At 42.1% G+C, this 19,650-nt stretch overlaps 1 protein-coding gene across 22 annotated transcripts in view; it reads left to right on the top strand.

The window, feature by feature from the left end:
* LOC130142393 (E3 SUMO-protein ligase PIAS2) overlaps positions 1-19,650 on the top strand; it is a 33,497-nt gene that overhangs the window by 9,743 nt on the left and 4,104 nt on the right. For 7 of the 22 annotated variants that reach the window (XR_008819378.1, XR_008819377.1, XM_056324219.1 and 4 more), the window contains exons 2-13: positions 832-1,306; positions 4,469-4,553; positions 5,194-5,244; positions 5,372-5,462; positions 9,717-9,851; positions 12,620-12,725; positions 13,363-13,436; positions 14,298-14,458; positions 15,066-15,199; positions 15,623-15,810; positions 18,005-18,144; positions 18,641-18,699. Coding sequence is in view for 20 of the 22 variants with exons in the window: in XM_056324219.1 (XP_056180194.1) it covers positions 832-1,306; positions 4,469-4,553; positions 5,194-5,244; positions 5,372-5,462; positions 9,717-9,851; positions 12,620-12,725; positions 13,363-13,436; positions 14,298-14,458; positions 15,066-15,199; positions 15,623-15,810; positions 18,005-18,144; positions 18,641-18,699 (1,699 nt within the window). In the remaining 2 variants the exon portion in view is untranslated. Of the gene's footprint in view, positions 1-831; positions 1,307-4,468; positions 4,554-5,193; positions 5,245-5,371; positions 5,463-9,716; positions 9,852-12,619; positions 12,726-13,362; positions 13,437-14,297; positions 14,459-15,065; positions 15,200-15,622; positions 15,811-18,004; positions 18,784-19,471; positions 19,634-19,650 lie in introns of those variants that run through there. The other 15 variants (XM_056324215.1, XM_056324213.1, XM_056324211.1 and 12 more) reach the window with 8 other exon arrangements.

The raw sequence follows: 19,650 nt of genomic DNA, 5'->3' as shown, positions 1-19,650 counted from the left end.
CTCTCTTGAACTGGAAGAAGATTGCTTCCTATTGCATAGTGGACTTTTCTTATTTCTTCTTTTTTTTTTAAATGAGAATCTTTTTGTTCATTAATTTCATAGTTCAATCCTCAAAGTCTTCCACAGCTAACTCTGATAATCAAGTAAATAGTATTATTTCCTTTGAAGAGATCTTCGTGCCCTATGATACCAGAACCTGTTAAGAGAAGGACAGGAAACTTTCTGTGACCTTCAGAATCAGTTATGTTGGTTTAACACAATGTAGCTTTTTGAAAACAGTCTCTCTTGCTGTTTCACTCCTGAAAGGATGACGCCTGATGTGCCTGGCTCTGTTCATGCATTTAACATGCTGCCCAAAATGAGGGATGTTTCAGAGTAAACTGTGCTTTTTAAACACCTCCTGATTTTATTTTTAAAATGTGTTGGAAAACAGGTGATAATACTGTTTCATCTGATTATTTTTTTGTATTTATTTGCTTGTTTCATGAAGTGACACAGGTATTTTTGTGTTGGAGCTTATGCTTCTGCCTGTGAATTTAAGATAGTGCTGCACAGGTTGCATTAAGGTTTATGTTGTTGCTATTGTTTGAGTGTGAAAACAATTAGAAATCTTTTGAAATTATTAACACAACCGAACAGCCTTAACCCTGGACACTTTGGTTTTTTTGTTTGAAACTAACTATACTGTTGTGTGGGGTAAGGGTATGAGTGGTACCTAAGGTAACAAGTGTGACACTAGATCGATGGGAGTTCAGATGCTTCACCATGCTCCTCAAAGTCCTACTTGGGGTACTGTTGATTCACCTGTGTTTATCTCTCTTTTCTTTCTAGAATATGGTGTCAAGTTTTCGTGTTTCTGAACTACAAGTGTTGTTGGGGTTTGCTGGACGTAATAAAAGCGGGCGGAAACATGACCTCCTGATGAGGGCACTGCACTTACTGAAGAGCGGCTGCAGCCCAGCAGTTCAGATAAAAATCAGAGAACTCTATAGGCGTAGGTACCCAAGGACGATTGAAGGACTTTCGGACTTACCAGCTATAAAACCGACAGTTTTCAATTTGGACAGTAGTTCCTCTCCTGTCGAGCCTGACCTGGCTGTTGCTGGCATTCACCCACTCCCTTCAACTTCGGTCACGCCTCAGTCTCCTTCCTCGCCTGTCAGTTCTGTGCTTCTTCAGGACACTAAGCCCCACTTTGAGATGCAGCAGCCATCCCCTCCAATTCCACCAGTGCATCCTGATGTTCAGCTGAAAAGCCTACCTTTTTATGATGTGCTTGATGTGCTTATAAAACCTACAAGTCTAGGTAAGTGTTTAATAGCTCTGCAGGTTGCTTTAATTAATGAAATAGGTGTTCCTTCTGACAGTACTAAGTCCGGATGTAAGTAGCTTTTTGCAGCTGGGGAGAAGTGGAACCTGCCTTCTCTTCTCATCTCTGCACTTGCCCTCTCTTTACTGCTTGTCCTTAGAAGTGCCAAGCTGCACTTCAGAAAATAGTATTCTCTTTTGTAAATATCATATGATTAAAGACATTTGTCTTTTGAATAATGAATAATAGAGTAGAATAGTTCAGTTGATTGTTGTAGGTACCTTCCATCTAACTGGCTGACCAAAAATTAAAGAGTAATAGTTAAGGGCATTGTCCAGATGCCTCTGAAAGACAGTCTTGGGGCACTGACCACACCTCTAGGAAGCCTGTTCTGGTGTTTGACCACCCTCTCAGTAAAGAAATGCTTCCTGATACCTAGTCTGAACCTTCAGTTTTGGCTGAAAGATTTGGACCTGAAGTCTCTGCCTGGTACAAGTGAGGAACACATCTGTTGGGGCCACCAGGAAAAGTATTTCAGGTTCAGTACTTTGTGACTTGCAACAAGGAAAGAGAAGTTCACCGGTTTGTTACTTTACGCTTATCTCACTGCAGCAGTTCTGCAGGTTCTGACATCCGGCACTGAAATAGATACCTTGTGCAGCAAAGTTCAGCCTTGTACTCGGATTAGTGATGGTTTCTCAGCCTACCGGCTGTTGCCATACTGCATTTTAAAATTTAGAGTGGACCTTAGTCTTCCCAGTAACCTGAACTCTCAGTTTAGCTTCAAGTGCCTCACTCTTAAACATATCCAATTATTTGGTAATATGTGTTTTCTGTCTGGAAATTCAACCTGTTTTTTATCTTGCACGGTAGAAAATATTGTTTAGAAACACTTCAGCATTTTTGCAAGCTGTTTGCGTCCTCTTAAATATTTTTGTTTCTTTTATTACTGATAATAAAGCCTTTTAGGCCATGACTTGTACCTCAGTGAGGCCTATACTGATCGTTGGTCATCCTCCAGTACCTAAAGCAGCAAACGTTACTAACAAGCAAGATTTACAACGCCTGGTATTCCTTTTGGTTTTTGTCGTGACAGCCTGTTAGAGAAGAGTTTAATGTCAAACCTGTGTATCGGTACAGTAGCTGCTTTGGTGTTGGAGCTCTGTGGCTCATGCTGCCTCATCATCTTTACAGAGATAATCTGTCAGTGCCACGATGTCTTGGCCAACTCCTGCTTATATTTGCTGTGTGCAATAGCTGAGTATCTTAACTTGCTTCCTGAATTGTTCTGTGGTATGGGGCAACTGTTAGGCTCATAGTTAACCATACTAGTTGCCAGCCCTGTAGTCACTGTCCAAACACACAGTGTGTGCTCTGCATTGTATTTCTGCTATGTAGTTACCTTTTGTTTCCTGGTCAACGATATCTAGAGGTGGTGTTGATATGCTAGAAATTTCCCTAACAGCTGTTTCCCTCGACTTTGGAAATGATCCTTTTTTTCCTGAGAGGAGAATGCTTCCTCGGGGATATCACCATGTTATAGTTAGTTGCATGGAATTTCCTCTTTCCCTTGAAGACTGTAGGCTTTGTTGCACGTTGCCTGATTTTCATAGGAGTGAGAATTATCTGGTCCTGTAACTTTTGGTTCCACACAGGACGTGGGCAAGAGGGGCAATATTGATTTAGCTGAATACTTACCTTCAAACTCTTTCCAGAATACAGTACTTGAAGTTGGCAGCGGCCAGAACAGCAACTCAGATCTGTGTGAGGAGGAATGGGGAGATGAGATGTGAGATATGGCTTGATATGCAAACAGTGGGCCCTTCTGATGTTAGAAGGATATGAACAGTAGCTGAGGATAACTCTTTACATGGATTCATGAGCAAATTTAGAAATAAGGCTTCCTTTATTTAATATTTTTAGATTGATATGGATAGCTTATAGTCCCAGTTAGTAGACCTAGGTGACTGGGACGTGGAACAAACAAGTTTTGTGTGTTTGATAATTAAGGATTCAGAAGACAAACAGACAAGTAGGTCAGAGAGCTAGGAATATAATCCGCTTCACTGCAACCCTTCAAAAGGGATGAGTGTAGGTATTCTTTTGCACTAATAGAGAACACAAGAGAATGTGTAGGTGTGAGGTTTAATTTTAACCCATGCTCAATCTGATAATTCCATGATATTTTTCACATGCGCTCAAGTATTTTAAAATATAGAATGCTTTATCTATGGGAGGTGTGCGTCTGCATGCATATGTGCATAGTGTAGCTGTTCCGAATTGTTTGAGGAACTTGGTGTGTGTGTTCACTCCACCTGTGTCCTTTTTGTATTTTTTGTTTTCTGGGCATAGAGATAATCTCTGAATGACACGGTGTACAAGGCAGTGTAGCTCCTCTGAATTTGCCTGGCTTAGTTGTGCTATTTTTGAATTTGTCCTCCTGCTGGTTACTTTAAACTGTTGGACAAGCCTAATCTGCCTTTATTTCAGGTCATGATTTCTAATTTCTCAAGTCAAAAGAAAGTAGAAAAATAACATGTGCATACTATGAACCCTTAATAGTAAAATATTACTGCTTCCCATCACTGACAGACAAGTAGGTTTCTGATAAGAAAGTTGGTTTTTTTTTTTATTTTTGCCAAATACTGGTAATTCCCAGACATGAAGTCTAGCTGGCTTCTCTGGCATTAGGGGTTGTGCTCCCTCCCTTCCTCCTCAAAGGTTTTAGCTGTTCCTGAATTGAGTAATTTTCCAGCTGTCCATTAATAACTGCTGGTGCATGCTGTCTTCTTGTAGTACATTAAAATAGTTATACATATCTCTGTGGTACTCTTTTCATCAGGTGTCTAGTGTTGTGTTTTGTTGTGTGTTTGTTTAAACCTTTCTCCCTTGGGAGAAAGGATTATAACACGTCTTGCCAAGCTTCTTTAGTACTGAAGTGTAATGTGATATTAAGCCATCTGAATATAATTGAATGAATGATTTGTTACATTGCTTTCCTGTTGACGGTTACCTGCAGTTCAGCCACAATTTGATTATATTAAGTGACTTACACCTTGTTCCAGGAAAAGCTCAATTGTAGGTCCTGTTTTAATCAAGACTTTAATCACCATGGTTAAACCTCTTTTGTCTGTCTTTTTTTTTTTCTTTTTTTTCTAGTACAGAGCAGTATTCAGAGGTTCCAAGAGAAGTTTTTTATCTTTGCTTTAACACCTCAACAGGTCAGAGAAATCTGTATTTCCAGGTAAGAAGTAAACGTGTCACATGGCATAGGTAAACTTTTGCAAAATTTCCAGAGAAAGCATGGGTTTTTTGATTAATTTTATGCATCGCGTAAGCTTGCAGATGCAGAGTGGTAATCCTCACTACACTAAAGTTATGCTGAGTTTTTCTGTTCTGTTTTTCTTCAGAAACTACTGTGCACAGACTATGTGCTGTTGGGGTAAATCCTATGCTACTAAAGAGCTAACAATTACTTGATTGATTCCAAGTAATTGTGACTATTTAGAGAGGTGGTAAGCTTTTCTTCCCTGCATGTTTCCTGGCTGCAGGAATGGAAAGCTGCTTTTATCTTTTGTCCCTGGGTTTGTGTTGCAAGACCTGTGGTGTAAGCCAGGAGAATTAATGGTTTTTTTTCCTCTCTGGCAACATTATACTTTATTGTTACTATAAACTCCTGACAGAGGATGCTAATCCTGAAGTTCTACTTAAGTTGAAGTAGCTAAACAGAGGTGTTGCTCGCAAGAGTTGTTCATAGCTCAATGAAATTAAAATAAGAGCCCAGTATTAGTGATGTTGGGACAGGAGTGTCAGTTCTTTCTGCATACGGCTGGAATACGAGATCTGCTTTCTAAATGGGTACTTTTTTTTGTCTTTTATCACAGGGACTTCTTGCCAGGGGGCAGGAGAGACTACACAGTCCAAGTTCAGCTAAGGTACCTTTTTTCATAGTGTTCTCTTAGGACTTCTTAATTGGCTAATGTAACATAAGTCTAGATGTTTGTGGGGACATACAAATGTGGTGACACTTGGAAATGACACTTTCTCTCTTTGGGGATATAGGTTATGCCTAGCAGAGACAAGCTGCCCTCAAGAAGATAATTACCCTAATAGTTTGTGTATTAAAGTAAATGGAAAGCTGTTTCCGTTGCCGGTAAGCTTGTTTGTATGTATTTGTGGCTTCTTTGTGAGTTGTGAGGTGTGTTTTTTTTCTGTGATGTTAGCCTGCTAAAACAATCAAGCTGTTTATTGTTATCACTCAAATTTCTGTAGTTGCTAATGTTAGGCATATGGTTTGTACCTTTGCTGTGTGAGATATCCAGTGGCTGTAATAATAGTAATGGCTAGATTAATTGTGTTTTAGCCACCTATAGCAAACCTCATTTGTTGCAGTCAACAAAAATATGTCAAAACCATACCAGTGTCTGCATGGGGAATCTTCCTCACAGGTCTTAGAACTGAATTTGACTTGATCATTTTGGGCTGTTTGGCCTATCTGTATTTCGGATTGGCTTGAGTTCCTTCTTAATGAGGGAATGGTATCACCTTGTGTACAAATTCTTACACTGCTCTGCTTCTGTCTGGTTGGAACAGAGTTTGTTGTGGGGCTGAGGAACAGACACGTGTTAGTTCCTAGTGTTTGCTGATACTGGAACAGAACAGCGTTGACACTTACACAGTTTTGTAGTGTCTGATACTGCAAAAGTTAGTACGTAGGCAAGGTGGCCTCAAGGCTTGAATATATACAAAAAGTGAAAAGCTCTCATTATTATTGAAAAATCTCTGGAATGGGTATCACTGTACAACAGAACAGATAAACTCTTATGTAACCCATTCTGAAATAGTTTTGGAAGCTGTAGAAGACATGAAAAGTAGTAGTACAGAGGTTTTTTTTCAGCAGTGGGTTTAGGAAAATGCTGTGTGGAGAGGGGAGGTGTGAAACTGCCTTTTCAGAACATTTGTCACCTTCTTGGAGTGTCAAATGTGTTGCCCTGTACCCTCCCTTCTGCCATATACAACCATGACCGCCGCTACTCAGTTTAAATTAGACTCTCTAGCTTTTCTTCCCCCCTGCTTCTTTAACCATTGCATCACTGTTCTTCTGTCTTCAGTGTGTAAGAGGAGTTCTTTCATATGTTTGCTGGTCCATATCTTCTGCAATTGCCAGTTATGTTCGCTGTGATAAACTTGAGGATTTTCTTTTGCGGATTGTATTCCTTTCTTGAAGCAACCTGCCAAAAAGAATTGGGTCTGATGTTATCTTGCGGACATTGATGTTTGCTAATTCTCCGTCTTGCTAGTGTAAGACTAGCATAGTCTCTGCTATGCTGTTATGCTATCCATTTTGTGCGTAACATGTCACAGTCGTAGCAAAAATTGTTTGTCATCTTGGACAATGCTTTGCTTTACATTTACATCCTGTAGGTTCTTCCTGCACATCAGGATTCTTTAATCTGTTCAGCAGAAACTTTAGGTGAGAAAGTGAATAAATGATTATTGTCTTGGCAACTTCCTTTCCTCTCTTTCTTCACTATGAGCTGAATGACAAATACAGTCTCAGTCTGAGTCCTCCTGTAAACATTTTTCTGTTGATTTGGTTACTGTCTGCATCCCTCTGGTTCCTTTCTGTTGCAGGAAATGTAAGATAACTTCTTTGCCTGAAAGACGGCTATTGTGCAGCTTGGTAGTGTTGGTATTAGGTAATTAATCAGTGATGTCAGCCTCTATTGCCAGCTTGTACAGTTCTTAAGTGAGTACTGTTCTGTCTTTCCCTGATATAGTGGTTCATGCCTCTGCAGATGTCTGTAAATCATTCTTGGTCATCTCCTTGGCTGCAATCCTTACCAGAAACTTCAGAGAAATGCTGCCAGTGTGCCAGTACTGCTTCAGGTTGTGCCAACTCATGTTAACAGTGTTTTCTTGTATTCTTCTGTGTCCTGCTCTTATAGTGTCGGTTCTGACTTAAAAGGAGTAAATATAGAGCCTTGCATGCTGATGTATTGGCAAGTAACAAGGATTTTATATATAATGCACCACAGCAGGTGGTTCTTCTGTTGACTTCTCTTGCAGGCAAGACAAAATGCCAAAGTTGAAAAAGGTAATTTGCTTTTCTTCTCGGGGAACCTCCACAGACTGCTGCAGGCCTCTTTCAAAGGACAAAATCAAATATGTCAGGGCAGGCTGGAAATAACCAGATAGAAGACCAATCGTCCTTTCTGGTGATAGACTTTTTCTTTGTGCCTGGAGCAGATTCCACCTGTTTTGACTAATACAGTTCTTGCGAGAAGCGTGGAAGACTTAAAGGCCCAAATAACTTTGGCACTTGGTAGCCACTAGAATTGGCAGCCTAACTAAACGGTGCTGGAGCATGCTGGCTGTGTTAGGCCACTGGAGAGGCTCTTCGATTAACTCCTGGAAGGCTAGGAAGGGAGGGTTTAAAGTGTTCTAGGAGTACAAGTTTGAATCGGATCTCAAGGCTATTGCTCTGTGGAAGAAAACAAAAATCTTGACTGAAAAAAAGCACATGTGCTGCAGTCTTGTCTCCAAAAAAGAAAAAAATATTGGAAAATGTCAGATAACTTGAATCCTTGCTCTCTTGAAAACAAAGCAGCTGCATTTTAGGTTGGAGACCAACGGGGTTATTGTGGCTGGTACAGCATGCGTGAAAATACTCTCCTAAGTATTGCAGGGATGGTGTGTTTGTCCACGTAAGCTCATTATAAAGTCGTAGTAGAGAAAGGCCTACTACAGCAAAGCAAATGGATATATAGTCTATAAATGGCTGCAGCTGTTATGTCTGATTAAAGAAATGGCAAATCACTCATTCTTTTAAATGTGAAATTGTCAGCAGTCCCCATGCATCTGCTGCCTCTGTTCTGTGATAAAGCATATGTGGTAAGGTTCCTGATGGCTACTGGCTCACTCATCTGGGATGAAAACAGTTTTTAGAGAGAGTGCTTCAGTGATTGCTTTCTGCCACTCTGGCATGGCAGGCCTGCCTCTGGAAGCTCTGAGTCCCTATTCTGTCACTGCAAGCAAGAGTCCTGTCTGAAATTAGTAAAGGGCAGTGGTGGGGCGCAGCTGGGGCTTGGTTGTCAGGTGAAGTGTATGGACTAGTAATAGAGCTGCTTTGGAAACCTAGGAAGTGATATGACAGCCACAGAGTCCTTGGATTAAAGGCAGTGATTGTCCTTGATACACTTGGCTAGTGAGTGGAAGAGGCTATTTATTTCTGTTTTTTATTTTCAGACTTGGTGTCTTTCAAAGTAACTCTTACATTCACAGCCTAGTACTTGGAAAAATTGTGTTTCTCTGGGTAAAATAATATGTGTGTGTATTTTTCCAGCATATAATTTCTGGGAGAGTTTTTCCTGTAGAACACCACTGGCTTGAACTAAATGAAATCTGGCAGTTGGTTCTGTGCAGGACCTGGGGCTGCAATCTTTTACTGGCATCCTTCTTTTGCCGGATGAGTTTTTGAGATGAGTGGACTGCAGGCTGTCTGTGAGCTCAGAGCAGAGTTGGAGCTGCTGCTGCAGACTGGCTGGCTTTCATAGTGACAGACACAGGGTGAGATGAATAAGCTGCAGTCAGGCCGTGTGCTCCTTCCCACAGCACAAGGACTTTCCACTCACAATGTGCTGGAGGGTGTGTGCTTGCCTGGAAGCGAAAGGAAACCAAGTGGCTCCCGATTCAATTCACAGACGTCATGTAGGAAATAAACTACAGACAAAAGCTGTCCAGGTTATGAAATTCTTCGTCAAAGCTAAGCAAACAATATCCAGTTTATTTGGTTTCTGCAGATAACAGCAGAGCCCATTAGCTCTTAAATACAGCTAATATTCTATGTACAGCCCTTTATCAGGGGCCTTGGCAGTGTACAGATGGCAACTTGTTGCTAACGGGTCTGGGTGTAGTTGATGCAGGGCAAAGCAAACACCAAGGAGATGTGGAGTTCTTGGGATGAGATTTATTGTTTCTTAAGTATATTTTTTGGGTGTGAAATACTGCATTAACTCTTCAGGACTTGCCGTGTTTGTCACTAAGGCTGCATCCTTTTGATGTTCCACACTCTTTCAGTAGGGTGGCGGAAGAAAAGGACAAAGCATCAACATTTACTTCTTACTCTTCCAGCGAACTTACCTGGAGCAAAACTGCATTCTCTTCCACTTTTTCAGCACTCCTGTAAAACCACTTTAAAACAAAAAATGCTTTAAAATTGACTTGTAGCATTAGACTGTCAAAGACTGATATTTCTCAAAGTGTTGGATTTAGTCTCCAGCCTAGAAAGCCTCTAGGCTTTATGTGCTTCCCATAAATCTGTTTAAAACTAACAAGTCTGTTTCAGCAGGTTTTAGAGTGCAGAGGGGAGACTTTGTAATGCTTTTGTTGTCTTTTCTTCCCACAGGGATATGCTCCACCGCCAAAAAATGGAATAGAACAGAAGCGACCTGGGCGCCCCTTGAATATAACATCTCTGGTTAGGTTGTCGTCGGCAGTGCCAAACCAGATTTCCATTTCCTGGGCTTCCGAAATTGGAAAGGTAAACTGCGTGTTCTGTAGGATTGGGGAAGTTGTCTGAATAACCTCATCTAGCATGCCTTCTCCCCTGCTTCTTGGTGTTGCTGGCAAGGTGTATGTACACCAGGAAGTGTTCAGTGTCAGGTGACTGAATGTATTATCAGTGCTGGGAAACAGTTCGCTTTAGATGTACAGTAGTTTACAGTAATGTATGTGAGATTTGCATACAGATGGCAAAGACTTTGATGTAGAATTCCTGTTAGAAAGCCTGCTGTTAGGGCTTGCCTGATGTGTGTCAAAAATAACAATAACTTTTTGTGGTGTAAATAGTACAAAGCAGTTCAGATGTGACAAAATAACAAAAGAAAAACCTAATTTCTTCCTTTGTAGCCTGGTGGTGTGAAAAATAAAATTCTGTAGCTGTTTTTTCAAAGGCACGTTTCTCAGTATCTGTTGTAATGGGCCATTGACATTGGCTTTTGAGGTTTTTGTATTTTCAAACAAGGTATTACGAAGTAGTTTTACAAAAGCAATTTTTTATTTCATAGGAAGAACTGATTAATGGAGACTTCCATCTCTGGGTTTTTTGAAAATCTTTTTTTACGTGAAACTTGCCTCTCTTGAGTTGATTTATAATTGTACTTGCAAATAAACCAAAATGGGTCTAGGTCAGAGAGCTCTTAGATGGCAGGTTGCTGGGAAGGGTTTACTGGGGAGGTATCAGGCTGCTGGTGTCAACTGTTTCTGGGCTTGATGGATCCTAAACGTGCTTGGTTGGACTATACTTGTGTGTGGGGTGTGTGCTTTGTTACAGATTAAGAGTATTCCGGAAGTGACTTGAGGGAGAAGTGACTCAATGTGGAGAAGGATGGCGAGCTAGGGAAAAAAATATAATTGAAGCCTCTTCATAATGCAGTTCTAAACTTCATGGAAAACTGCCGTGGGGGAAAAGCACACTAGACTTCAGGTGGCAGGAGATAGTGTGGTGACTGGAACATGATACCCGTTGCTTTCTAGTGCCTGCCATCATTCATCAGAGTTGGAAAGGAGTTAGCCTTTAAAATGGCTGCGTAGCTGTTTAGAAATTCCTCTGTGGATTTACTAAGGAAAGAAAGGAGGAGTGAGGATTTTTTCTGAATTCTTCCTAGATTTAAATAGCTGTTGCAGCAGCCCTTTCAGCTGTTGGTAAGTCAAGAACTACTTATTCCTCTCCCTCTGACTAGTTGTGTAAATCTTTCTGGATTCAATTATCAAAGTAGCTTACCTCTTCTCCACTTCTCCCCGCTCTGAATCTGTGGACCAGAGACATCACGTTTCAAAGTGATACTCCAGTATAAACTTTTATACACTAGTTAAGATTATAAAAAGGAGTTGGAGAGAAGGCTAATGTTCAGAAAATAAATGAAGGGCAGTGTTGATAGCCAGGTTGTTGGTGTTTGGTTTTTTCTCCTAGAACAGAGGTGGAGGGAAAGATCTAAGCTGTTGCTTCCCAGTCATAAAGCACAAGAATCTTGAAATGTCAGCAGTGTTGTGTGTGGTCTTGGCCTCTCCCGCTGACCCCTGCTTTCTTCTGCCCCTGTGTCTGCCAAAACGTATTCTCAGGGAAGCAGATGAGTTGGAGGTTGTCCTAGCACTCCCCTTTACCCTTGAGAGGTAAAGTGAGTTCTTTGGTTTCATGTTGGTGCTCTGCTCTGCGTACCAGACCTCATGTAGCAGCCGTCTCTACTCACCTGCTAAATGAGACCCTTGGGGACAGTGTGGTAAGGGCTTGTTGGCCTCTGGCTGACTGACAGCGGACCGCTTTTGAGCGAAGGAGGCATTAACCCCACAGAGGTGGTCAGGCTTGAGCCTACAGAATTATTTCTGGAATAAACTGCAATGTTGGTCAGTCTTTAAGGAAAAAAACCCAGCCATTTTTCTTGGTGGTCTCCCATGTGTTTAGATCACTTTATTTGCTTATCTAGGTAAGAGCTGGTTTTACTATAGGTGGTAAAGGAGGAGCAGGTCAGTAGGTGTTCTTGTTTAAAATTCTTATGCAGCGCCCAGATAGGAGCCATAGGAAGGTGGGTGGCGGCGGGTGGAAATAAGAGATTGCAGCTGAAAGCATTAATATTCTGCAGTAGTGGGGCTTGCAGAATTTTCTTTTCATTAGTGACCTTGAAGAGAGAGGGAATGCTGAACAAAAGAAGCTGGCAAGTGGTGAGAATTAGGGAAGAGTCGTAAAAGCTAGGAAATGTGGCCAGCCTCAGAGGAGTGGATATGGTGTAATGAGGCCTGGCTGAAAAGTGCAGAGCAAGCTAAAGAAAAAGTACAAAGGAATTGGTGCAGTGCCCTGCCATTTGAAGGTGTTTTGTTTGCACCTGAAAGGCCGTTCCTCTCTCTTTTGTCATTTTGCTCCCTGCTAACAGATTGACACTGAAAAGGGGAAGGATTCGGGAGACAAATGTGCAGAGTCCTTAACGACTGCACACGTATGAGAAGGTGTGTCACCAGTCTAACTCATCTTGCCAACAAAAGAGCCTGGATTGTCTCCGGGTTGTGGAGTTATTCTTCATAGTTAAGTCACAACCGGAGTAGGACAATTGGACCTCACTGACAGGAGAATTCTGGCAGTGTTGGACTCTTCCACAATGATGAAGTCATCTGTCAATGTGTTTCATAACTATAAGCAAAAAAGTCGCCATGTTTTTGTTTTTACTGTATGCTGCTACTGGTGTAAATAGCAATCTGTTGTCATAGTGGAAGTACTGTATGAAACCAGTATTTAATTTCTAACCACTCTTTTTGTAGAATTACTCCATGTCTGTGTATCTCGTTCGTCAGCTTACTTCAGCAATGCTCTTGCAGAGATTAAAAATGAAAGGTATCAGAAACCCCGATCATTCCAGAGCACTGAGTAAGTCAAATTAATTTGCCCGTCTGTACTTTTGGAGGGTGGCTGGTGGCTCTTTTAAAACAGAACTGGTAATACTTGGGGGATTCGCAGCATTATGACAACAAAGTCCATGCCCAGAGTATCAGAGGCTCCCTTTGCTGTGCTGAGGCATCATGCACTTCTTCACTGAGGGTCCCTGCACTGGTAGGGAGCACACGATGAGATCCCATCTGGAATGTTCTTATGGGAATGCCGTGAGCACTCCTTACTGTGGTGGGCTGTGAGGTGCAGGTAGATGTCCTAAATTCTCTTCACTTGCATGTGATGCTGATTGTACCTCACTCACCGATTTTTTTTTTTTTTTTTTTTTTTTTTTAATTTGATTTTTTTTTTTATAATTATCTCTTTGCATGTCAGGTTGTTTGGTGTGCTAACCATCACAGCTGTTGGTGCACCTGCTGCACATCAAACAATCTTGTGACGCACTGTGTTTGCTTGTTGCTTATAAATAGTTTTGTTTTGTTTGATATTGCTGTGAACTAGTTTCTTAGATGCCTAGTTTTTTTAGATAGCTGGAAATAAAGTACATGTACTGGAAAATCAAGATTATCATTTAAAATAATGATGTCGTGTATAATTTCTTAATTTATTTTAATAGTTAAAGAAAAACTAACTGCAGATCCTGACAGTGAGATTGCCACAACCAGTCTGCGGGTATCTCTGATGTGTCCTGTAAGTATGGCTGGAAATTACCGTACACAGATTTGTACTTAAGTGCAGAGTTGGGCTACTTTTAAAAGGCCCCAGTTCAGAAACTTCACTGGTTTTTGTTATATATTGATTCATTAACAGAAAATAGTTGGGCGGAGGGTGCACATCTACAAGCACCTGGTTGTAGCAGCCTTCAGCTGACAGTGGTTTAAAGCTGTGAATGCCTCTGTTGTAATGCAGTCAGCATCAAGTTACTGCTCGTGCATATAGCGAGGCCTTTAGAAGGAGTAATCCTATATATTGAGGCGCTGAGGCTAATTAAGCAGGGTGACAGAATAATTAAAGGATACAGTGATAAATAAAACTTGATCTCCTTGTCTGGGTGGGATTGTTTACACTGCCAGCTACCATAACAAATTAAAAAAACTGATCACAGTGTAACAAGGTAATGTTGCCTTGGGGTTTCTCTTCCCAGGTAGAAACTGGCTTTTTGTCTGTGACTGGTGTGTTAAAGCTCAGTGTTGAAATGGGTATTATGTGTATCTGAGTCCAACGTGGCTGGAGCTCACAAACCCCCTTGAAATATTTGCCTAAAAGAAAATGACAAAAGCCCGTACTTCAGCGGGTATTTTAATAAAAAGAAACCCCTAGAAATGTTGCTGCAGGTCTGTTAGAAATGCTTCTGACTGTTTTTAGCTCAGGCTTTGAGGATGGTTTTATTGTTCCTGCAAGTGCACTGTGTGTGCTGTGACCTTAGCGCCAGGCACCTCTGTAGTGAGAAGAGGCAGTTGCTTCACTGACTGCCTCTGATTTCATTGTTAGCCGATTCAGGCCGACTTCATGGTCTTCTGTTCTGACACTCTTCACATGCATCTCCTGCAGCTGGGAAAAATGAGACTGACAATCCCATGCCGGGCTGTTACTTGCACACACCTGCAATGTTTTGATGCTGCTCTTTATCTTCAAATGAATGAAAAGAAGCCTACCTGGATCTGCCCTGTCTGTGACAAAAAGGCAGCTTACGAGAGCCTAATATTAGATGGGTAAGAGACTGGGTTTGCGGATTACACTATTACTTACAATTATTCGTGATGTACTTGATAGCTACTTTGTGACTTGAGCTTTAGCCATTTCATACTATTTGTCAAAATATTTTAGACTGGGAGGAACTGTTATTAGACCTTGTTAGTTTCTGTTTCCATGTAATAAAATTCATATCGTTCATCTCCTAACCGCACTGACAAACTCTTGAGCCTCAGTATATTTCCTCTGGAGAAATCCAGATGTGACATCTAAGGATAGATGAAACGCCTTTCACGTGTTCCTGTCTCTAAAGATATTAACTTCAAAATTTAACTCATGAACAAGTGTCAGACTTGATTCAGAAGCAGGAACCATCATCCTTTGTATGGAAATCCATGAATTGCAGTAATGTTGGAGTGGAATATGGGTAGGCTGGGATACTCGGGTTTAGATAGCTGCGAAGGCTGCAGTTACAGGCTTTCAGGTAAGATGAACTAGGGAAAAGAGTATGTATGGTGGGTTGAAGGTGATCATAAGTAGCTTTTCAACAGTGTCTCCTTTTTACTTTGAATAAAAAAAAATTCACTTGGAATCAAAAATGAAACCACTCAACTTTTTATTTTTCAGGCTCTTTATGGAAATCCTTAATGAATGTTCAGATGTGGATGAGATCAAATTCCAAGAAGATGGATCCTGGTGCCCTATGAGGCCAAAGAAAGAAGCTGTGAAAGTCTCAAGTCCACAATGCACCAAAATAGAAAGTATGTACATCTGGGTACTGCTTGCAAACCAACAAAAAGGCTCGGAGACTTAGCTGTAGCTTGGATTATGTGTGTGGATGTAGATGTTTTTGTGGAGGGCTTAATGTTTCTAACCTTCTTGTCATTTAAACTAAAAAGGAAGGGTGGTTGTACCTCTAAATATGTGTGGTTTGGGGCTTAGTCTTTGCTCTTCATAATAGCAGTTAAGAAAACAAAAGCTTGCTCTTGTTTTAAGCCCTTAAACTACTAGGCAAAGATTAAAGCTTGTGCTTTAAGATTTGTAACATGATACACGATACTAATAAAACAGTTCCTGGGCCACCACATTCTCTGCAGTGGCCAGGAAGAGGAGCTAAACCAGGATATAACTGCTGATGCCAACAGCCTCTTAAAACCCATGATGTCTTTTATTTTCTTGTTCAGGTTCTAGTGTTGTTAGCAAACCGTGTTCTGTGACGGTAGCCAATGAGGTAAACAAGAAGAAAGTTGACGTTATTGACTTGACAATAGAAAGCTCTTCTGATGAAGAGGAAGATCCTCCCGCCAAAAGGAAGTGCATATTTATGTCTGAAACGCAAGGGAGCCCAACCAAAGGGTTTGTCAATTTTAAAGTTAGTTGTTGTTCTGTAATGTCTCAGATAAACTGATGTGTAGACGAACTGGAGTTTGTGTGTGGAGCTGGATCCACACTTCCCAGAGGGGAATTGCTAGGCCTCTCCTTGCAGAAGGTTGTATTCATACAGTAACTTTGTATAGGCAAAACACTATTAAATAGTTTTACATCTCACAAAAGACTTGCGCTGACTGTTGCTGTGTTTGCAGGGATCTCTCTCCATAGAAAAGGAAGCTGATTAAACTAATGGACAGGATTCTCCTGAGAAAGCAGATTATGCCAAGTGGAGGAGCTTTATGTGTGCTTGCTGTGTTGGTGTCATCTGAAAGGCTTTTCTCTCGCTGTTACACCCTTTATCTAACCTGCTCTGGTGCCCAGGAAACTAGACTGTGCTGCGTGTTTCATCCATCTTGTTGGGCTTGGAAGGGAGGTGCTTTGCTGTTTTGAATCAGCATGGGTTTTTCCTCCATCTCTCTGTTGAACTCTGGAATGTCTGGGACAGTGTTGTGGGCCATGGTTATCAGTCAGTCCTGCACCTTGGTTAGTGCAACCAAACAGCTTCCCAAGTCCTCGGTCAGCTGCTCCGTCTTTGTAGTCGTGCCTGACGCCAGCAGCAGGCTTAACCAGCTTTGTTACTGTTGTGCCGCCTTCTGTCTGTCCCAATCTGTGCAACTCTGCTGCAGTTACTGTTTGTGGCTTCCGTAACATTCTTGCTCTTGGCCCATAGGGCGCAGGAGGCACGCAGGGAGAGAGGGGTGCTGGTTAGGCTCACCAGCAGTCACTGCTCCACAAAGGTGATCCCAAGCGTCAGCTTGTAGCGATGGCTTATTAGTTTGCTGCATGCGTGAGGTATGTGTCTTGTGTCTCTCAGTGCAGCAGCTTACGTCTTGTACTAAAATAATAGCAGTAAAAACACGCTCCTTCTGTTTTGCAAGCTCTTGAAGTAATGAGTGGGTGTACTGTGTCTAGTCCACAGGACTGTGAGGTCTTTGAGCACATTGTTGGTCACCATCAACAGCTTCTGAGCAGTGATACTGAAATGTTGCTCTCTGTGAGGATTGTGGAGGAGTCCTGCAAGAGACTCTTCTTATTTCCATAAGGAAAAAATAGCTACAAACACATCTTAATGAAGTTTCAGAAGGCACCAAGGCTTCCTTCTGTGCTCCTGTGTTTGTCTAATATGGCTACCTGCAACCATAATTGTAGAAGAACTGAGTTTTCTTGTCTTGTCTGTGGCCAATGTCTCTCCTTGCTGTTTGGGTATGGAAATAGCATGTTTTCATTTTTCAAAGTTATGCTTTCGGGGAGTAGCTTATCTCATGCAAACAGCCTTGCCTTAACGCTAGTTTTGGTAAAACTGGGGCTGTCTTCCTGTAGGCAGAAGCAACGTAGGCTGGAATGTAAGAGGTGCTTGAGTAGGGACGTCTGAAATCGGAAGCAGCATAAATGCCAGCAGTGCAGCGGTCTGGGGAGGAAGCTGTGAGTGGGTAACACTGGTGGGCTGGAGGGAGCCATGCGGAGCAGCTGGGACGCTGGGTGTTTCCACCTAGTTTGGGAATTTACGAAATATTTTATGACGTGGCTGGTGCCTAAACGCCTGCGGTGTCAGGTCGTTAACAGTGCCGTGAAGTAATCGAGCAGGAGGGGGGGTGCAGGAGGGTTTTAGCTGCTTGCACGCTCCTGGAGAGCTGAACTTAGCTTGGGCTCAGGCTGTGAGTAAAGATGGGTTTGATATTTAACTGCCATGTGTGTAACCTGTGCTCCAGGGGCTGAGTAATGGTCAGTCGTGCCCTTGGCATGACAGGTTGGCACTGAGGAAGGGCTCCGTGGAGAGGCTGCACTGAGTGCTGCTCTCCTGGCTCTGGCTGCCCGCACCTCCCTCCCAGGGTGCTCCACAGACACAGGCAGCCGTTTGTCTCAGAGTGGTAGACTTACAGCTCCGGCCCAGCACTCTGCTTTAATGCCAGCTTGCTCTTATGTCACAGCTGCTGTTGAGAGCCAAGATATGGTCATATTATTATGAAGACTGTTATGAAAGAGGAAATTAAAGTGGAATACTGTGTAGTGAGTAGCCGCACCATAGCTGTGTTGTAACATAGTGACCTTGTGAGTGAGAGTGCACAGCGGTGCATAATTTCTCTTCCGTAACTAACGGCCAGGTTGTTTGTAATTTCCCATGCTGTTTAAAACAGGGTTCTCATGTATCAGCCATCTACTGTCAGAGTGCCCAGTGTGACAACGGTCGATGCTGCTGCTATTCCTCCTTCATTAACGGACTACCCGGTACCGTTCCATCATCCACCGATATCCAGTATTTCATCGGACTTGCCAGGTAGGTGGTGGCTATCTTTGATGTCTATTCTGACAGCCTTATTAATTTGTGGGGTGGGTAAAAAAGAAAAAAGTAATAGGAGAATTGGTCAACATTTTTCCTTAATGGAACAAGACTATATGCGGTATTGTACTGATGTGCTGTCTAGACGAGCCCAGTACAGGCTGTCTTTCCACTTTCAGATTGCACTTTGCAACAGTGAAGGGGAAAAACATTGCTTCTGGGGTACAAATTGGTGCTTTGGAACGGCAGCCAGAAACCCTTCTTGCTATATTCAGTTAGACTTTGTGTAAACGTCCGGTTGTTACGTGTTGTAGATGCGAGGGAAGAGTGGCTGCTTTATTTAAGTGTTATAGATGCGTGATGGCACTCATCCCGATGCTAGATGTAGAGATGTTCTGCTAGCTGATTCTAGTGGTGCTCTGTCTAGACTGTATGAAAAGGTTAAGGTGAGCTACAATATGTAAGCTGACCTCTATTGACTTTCTTTACCTAGACATACCCTAAATGCCTATGATGTATTCTTCAACACTGCTGCTAAATATCAGACAAAAGGTGGGGATACTGATTGTTTTCTATCCTGGCTCCTTGAAAAGAACACTGTATAGAGGGACTCTGGGTTTCTCTTTGCCGGCTGTAACGAACCCAGAGCCCAGGAAATGGTGACTTGTGGTGACAGGTGTCACGTTGGCCTCCTGTACTTCCCTCTCCCCCCTCCATTGCCTGTCTCCATTTCTCCCCTGCAACATCTCTGGGTTTTTTCCTCTTCTTTCAGCACCAGTTTGGCAATGGGATGGATATCGTTCCCCTTGTTTCTCTGTCCATTTTGGTCCCCTTACTGCTCCCTCCCTCCACTTCTCCCTTGTTAAGGAATCTGTTGTCTTCCCAAATTGGATAGGAGGCTGAGCTGAGGGAATGGAATTCTAGAACTGCTGTCCATCTCTGTCAACCAAAGTTCTAGAACATGCAAGAACAAAAGCAGCTGTCAATTCCGTAAAAGCAGCTGAGCTTAAATCTCCTTCAAAATTTTTCTCTAACGGAGAAGAGGAGGAGAGAAGCCACTGGCCAGAACAGGTCTGGAGGTGAGGGGAGAGGGAGGGAGTAAGCTTACCATTTCTTTCTGTTGACATAGCAAACACAAGGCCAATATTTAGAAACGAAATGAAAAAGGCTGTAATTTCTCATTGGTTTTGTAATTTTAAACATCTTGCCCTAAATGCTTACACGCTATTGGTGTATAAGATGGACGCTAGTTGTCACTGCTCTTAAGAGGATATACCTTGAACTACTTGTAGTTTCCTCTTCTTCATTCCTTTTATTTGTCTAGACACAAAACGGGGATGATATTAGAAATGTTTCCTTATTGGCTGCCCATGGGTGGAGGAAGAGACCTGCTGCTTGTTTTTGGACTTGTGCATGTTGTGACTTTACTTCATTCCAGCATCTTTTATGTGATGACATTCTTCATGTCCCAGTTTGGCCGAGTCAGGTACAATATGCAGTGAA

Source organism: Falco biarmicus, chromosome Z (genome assembly GCF_023638135.1).
Source record: "Falco biarmicus isolate bFalBia1 chromosome Z, bFalBia1.pri, whole genome shotgun sequence".
Classification (NCBI taxonomy): Eukaryota; Metazoa; Chordata; class Aves; order Falconiformes; family Falconidae; genus Falco; species Falco biarmicus.
Note: the sequence above shows the minus strand (reverse complement) of the source record. Positions and strands in the feature narration are given on the sequence as shown.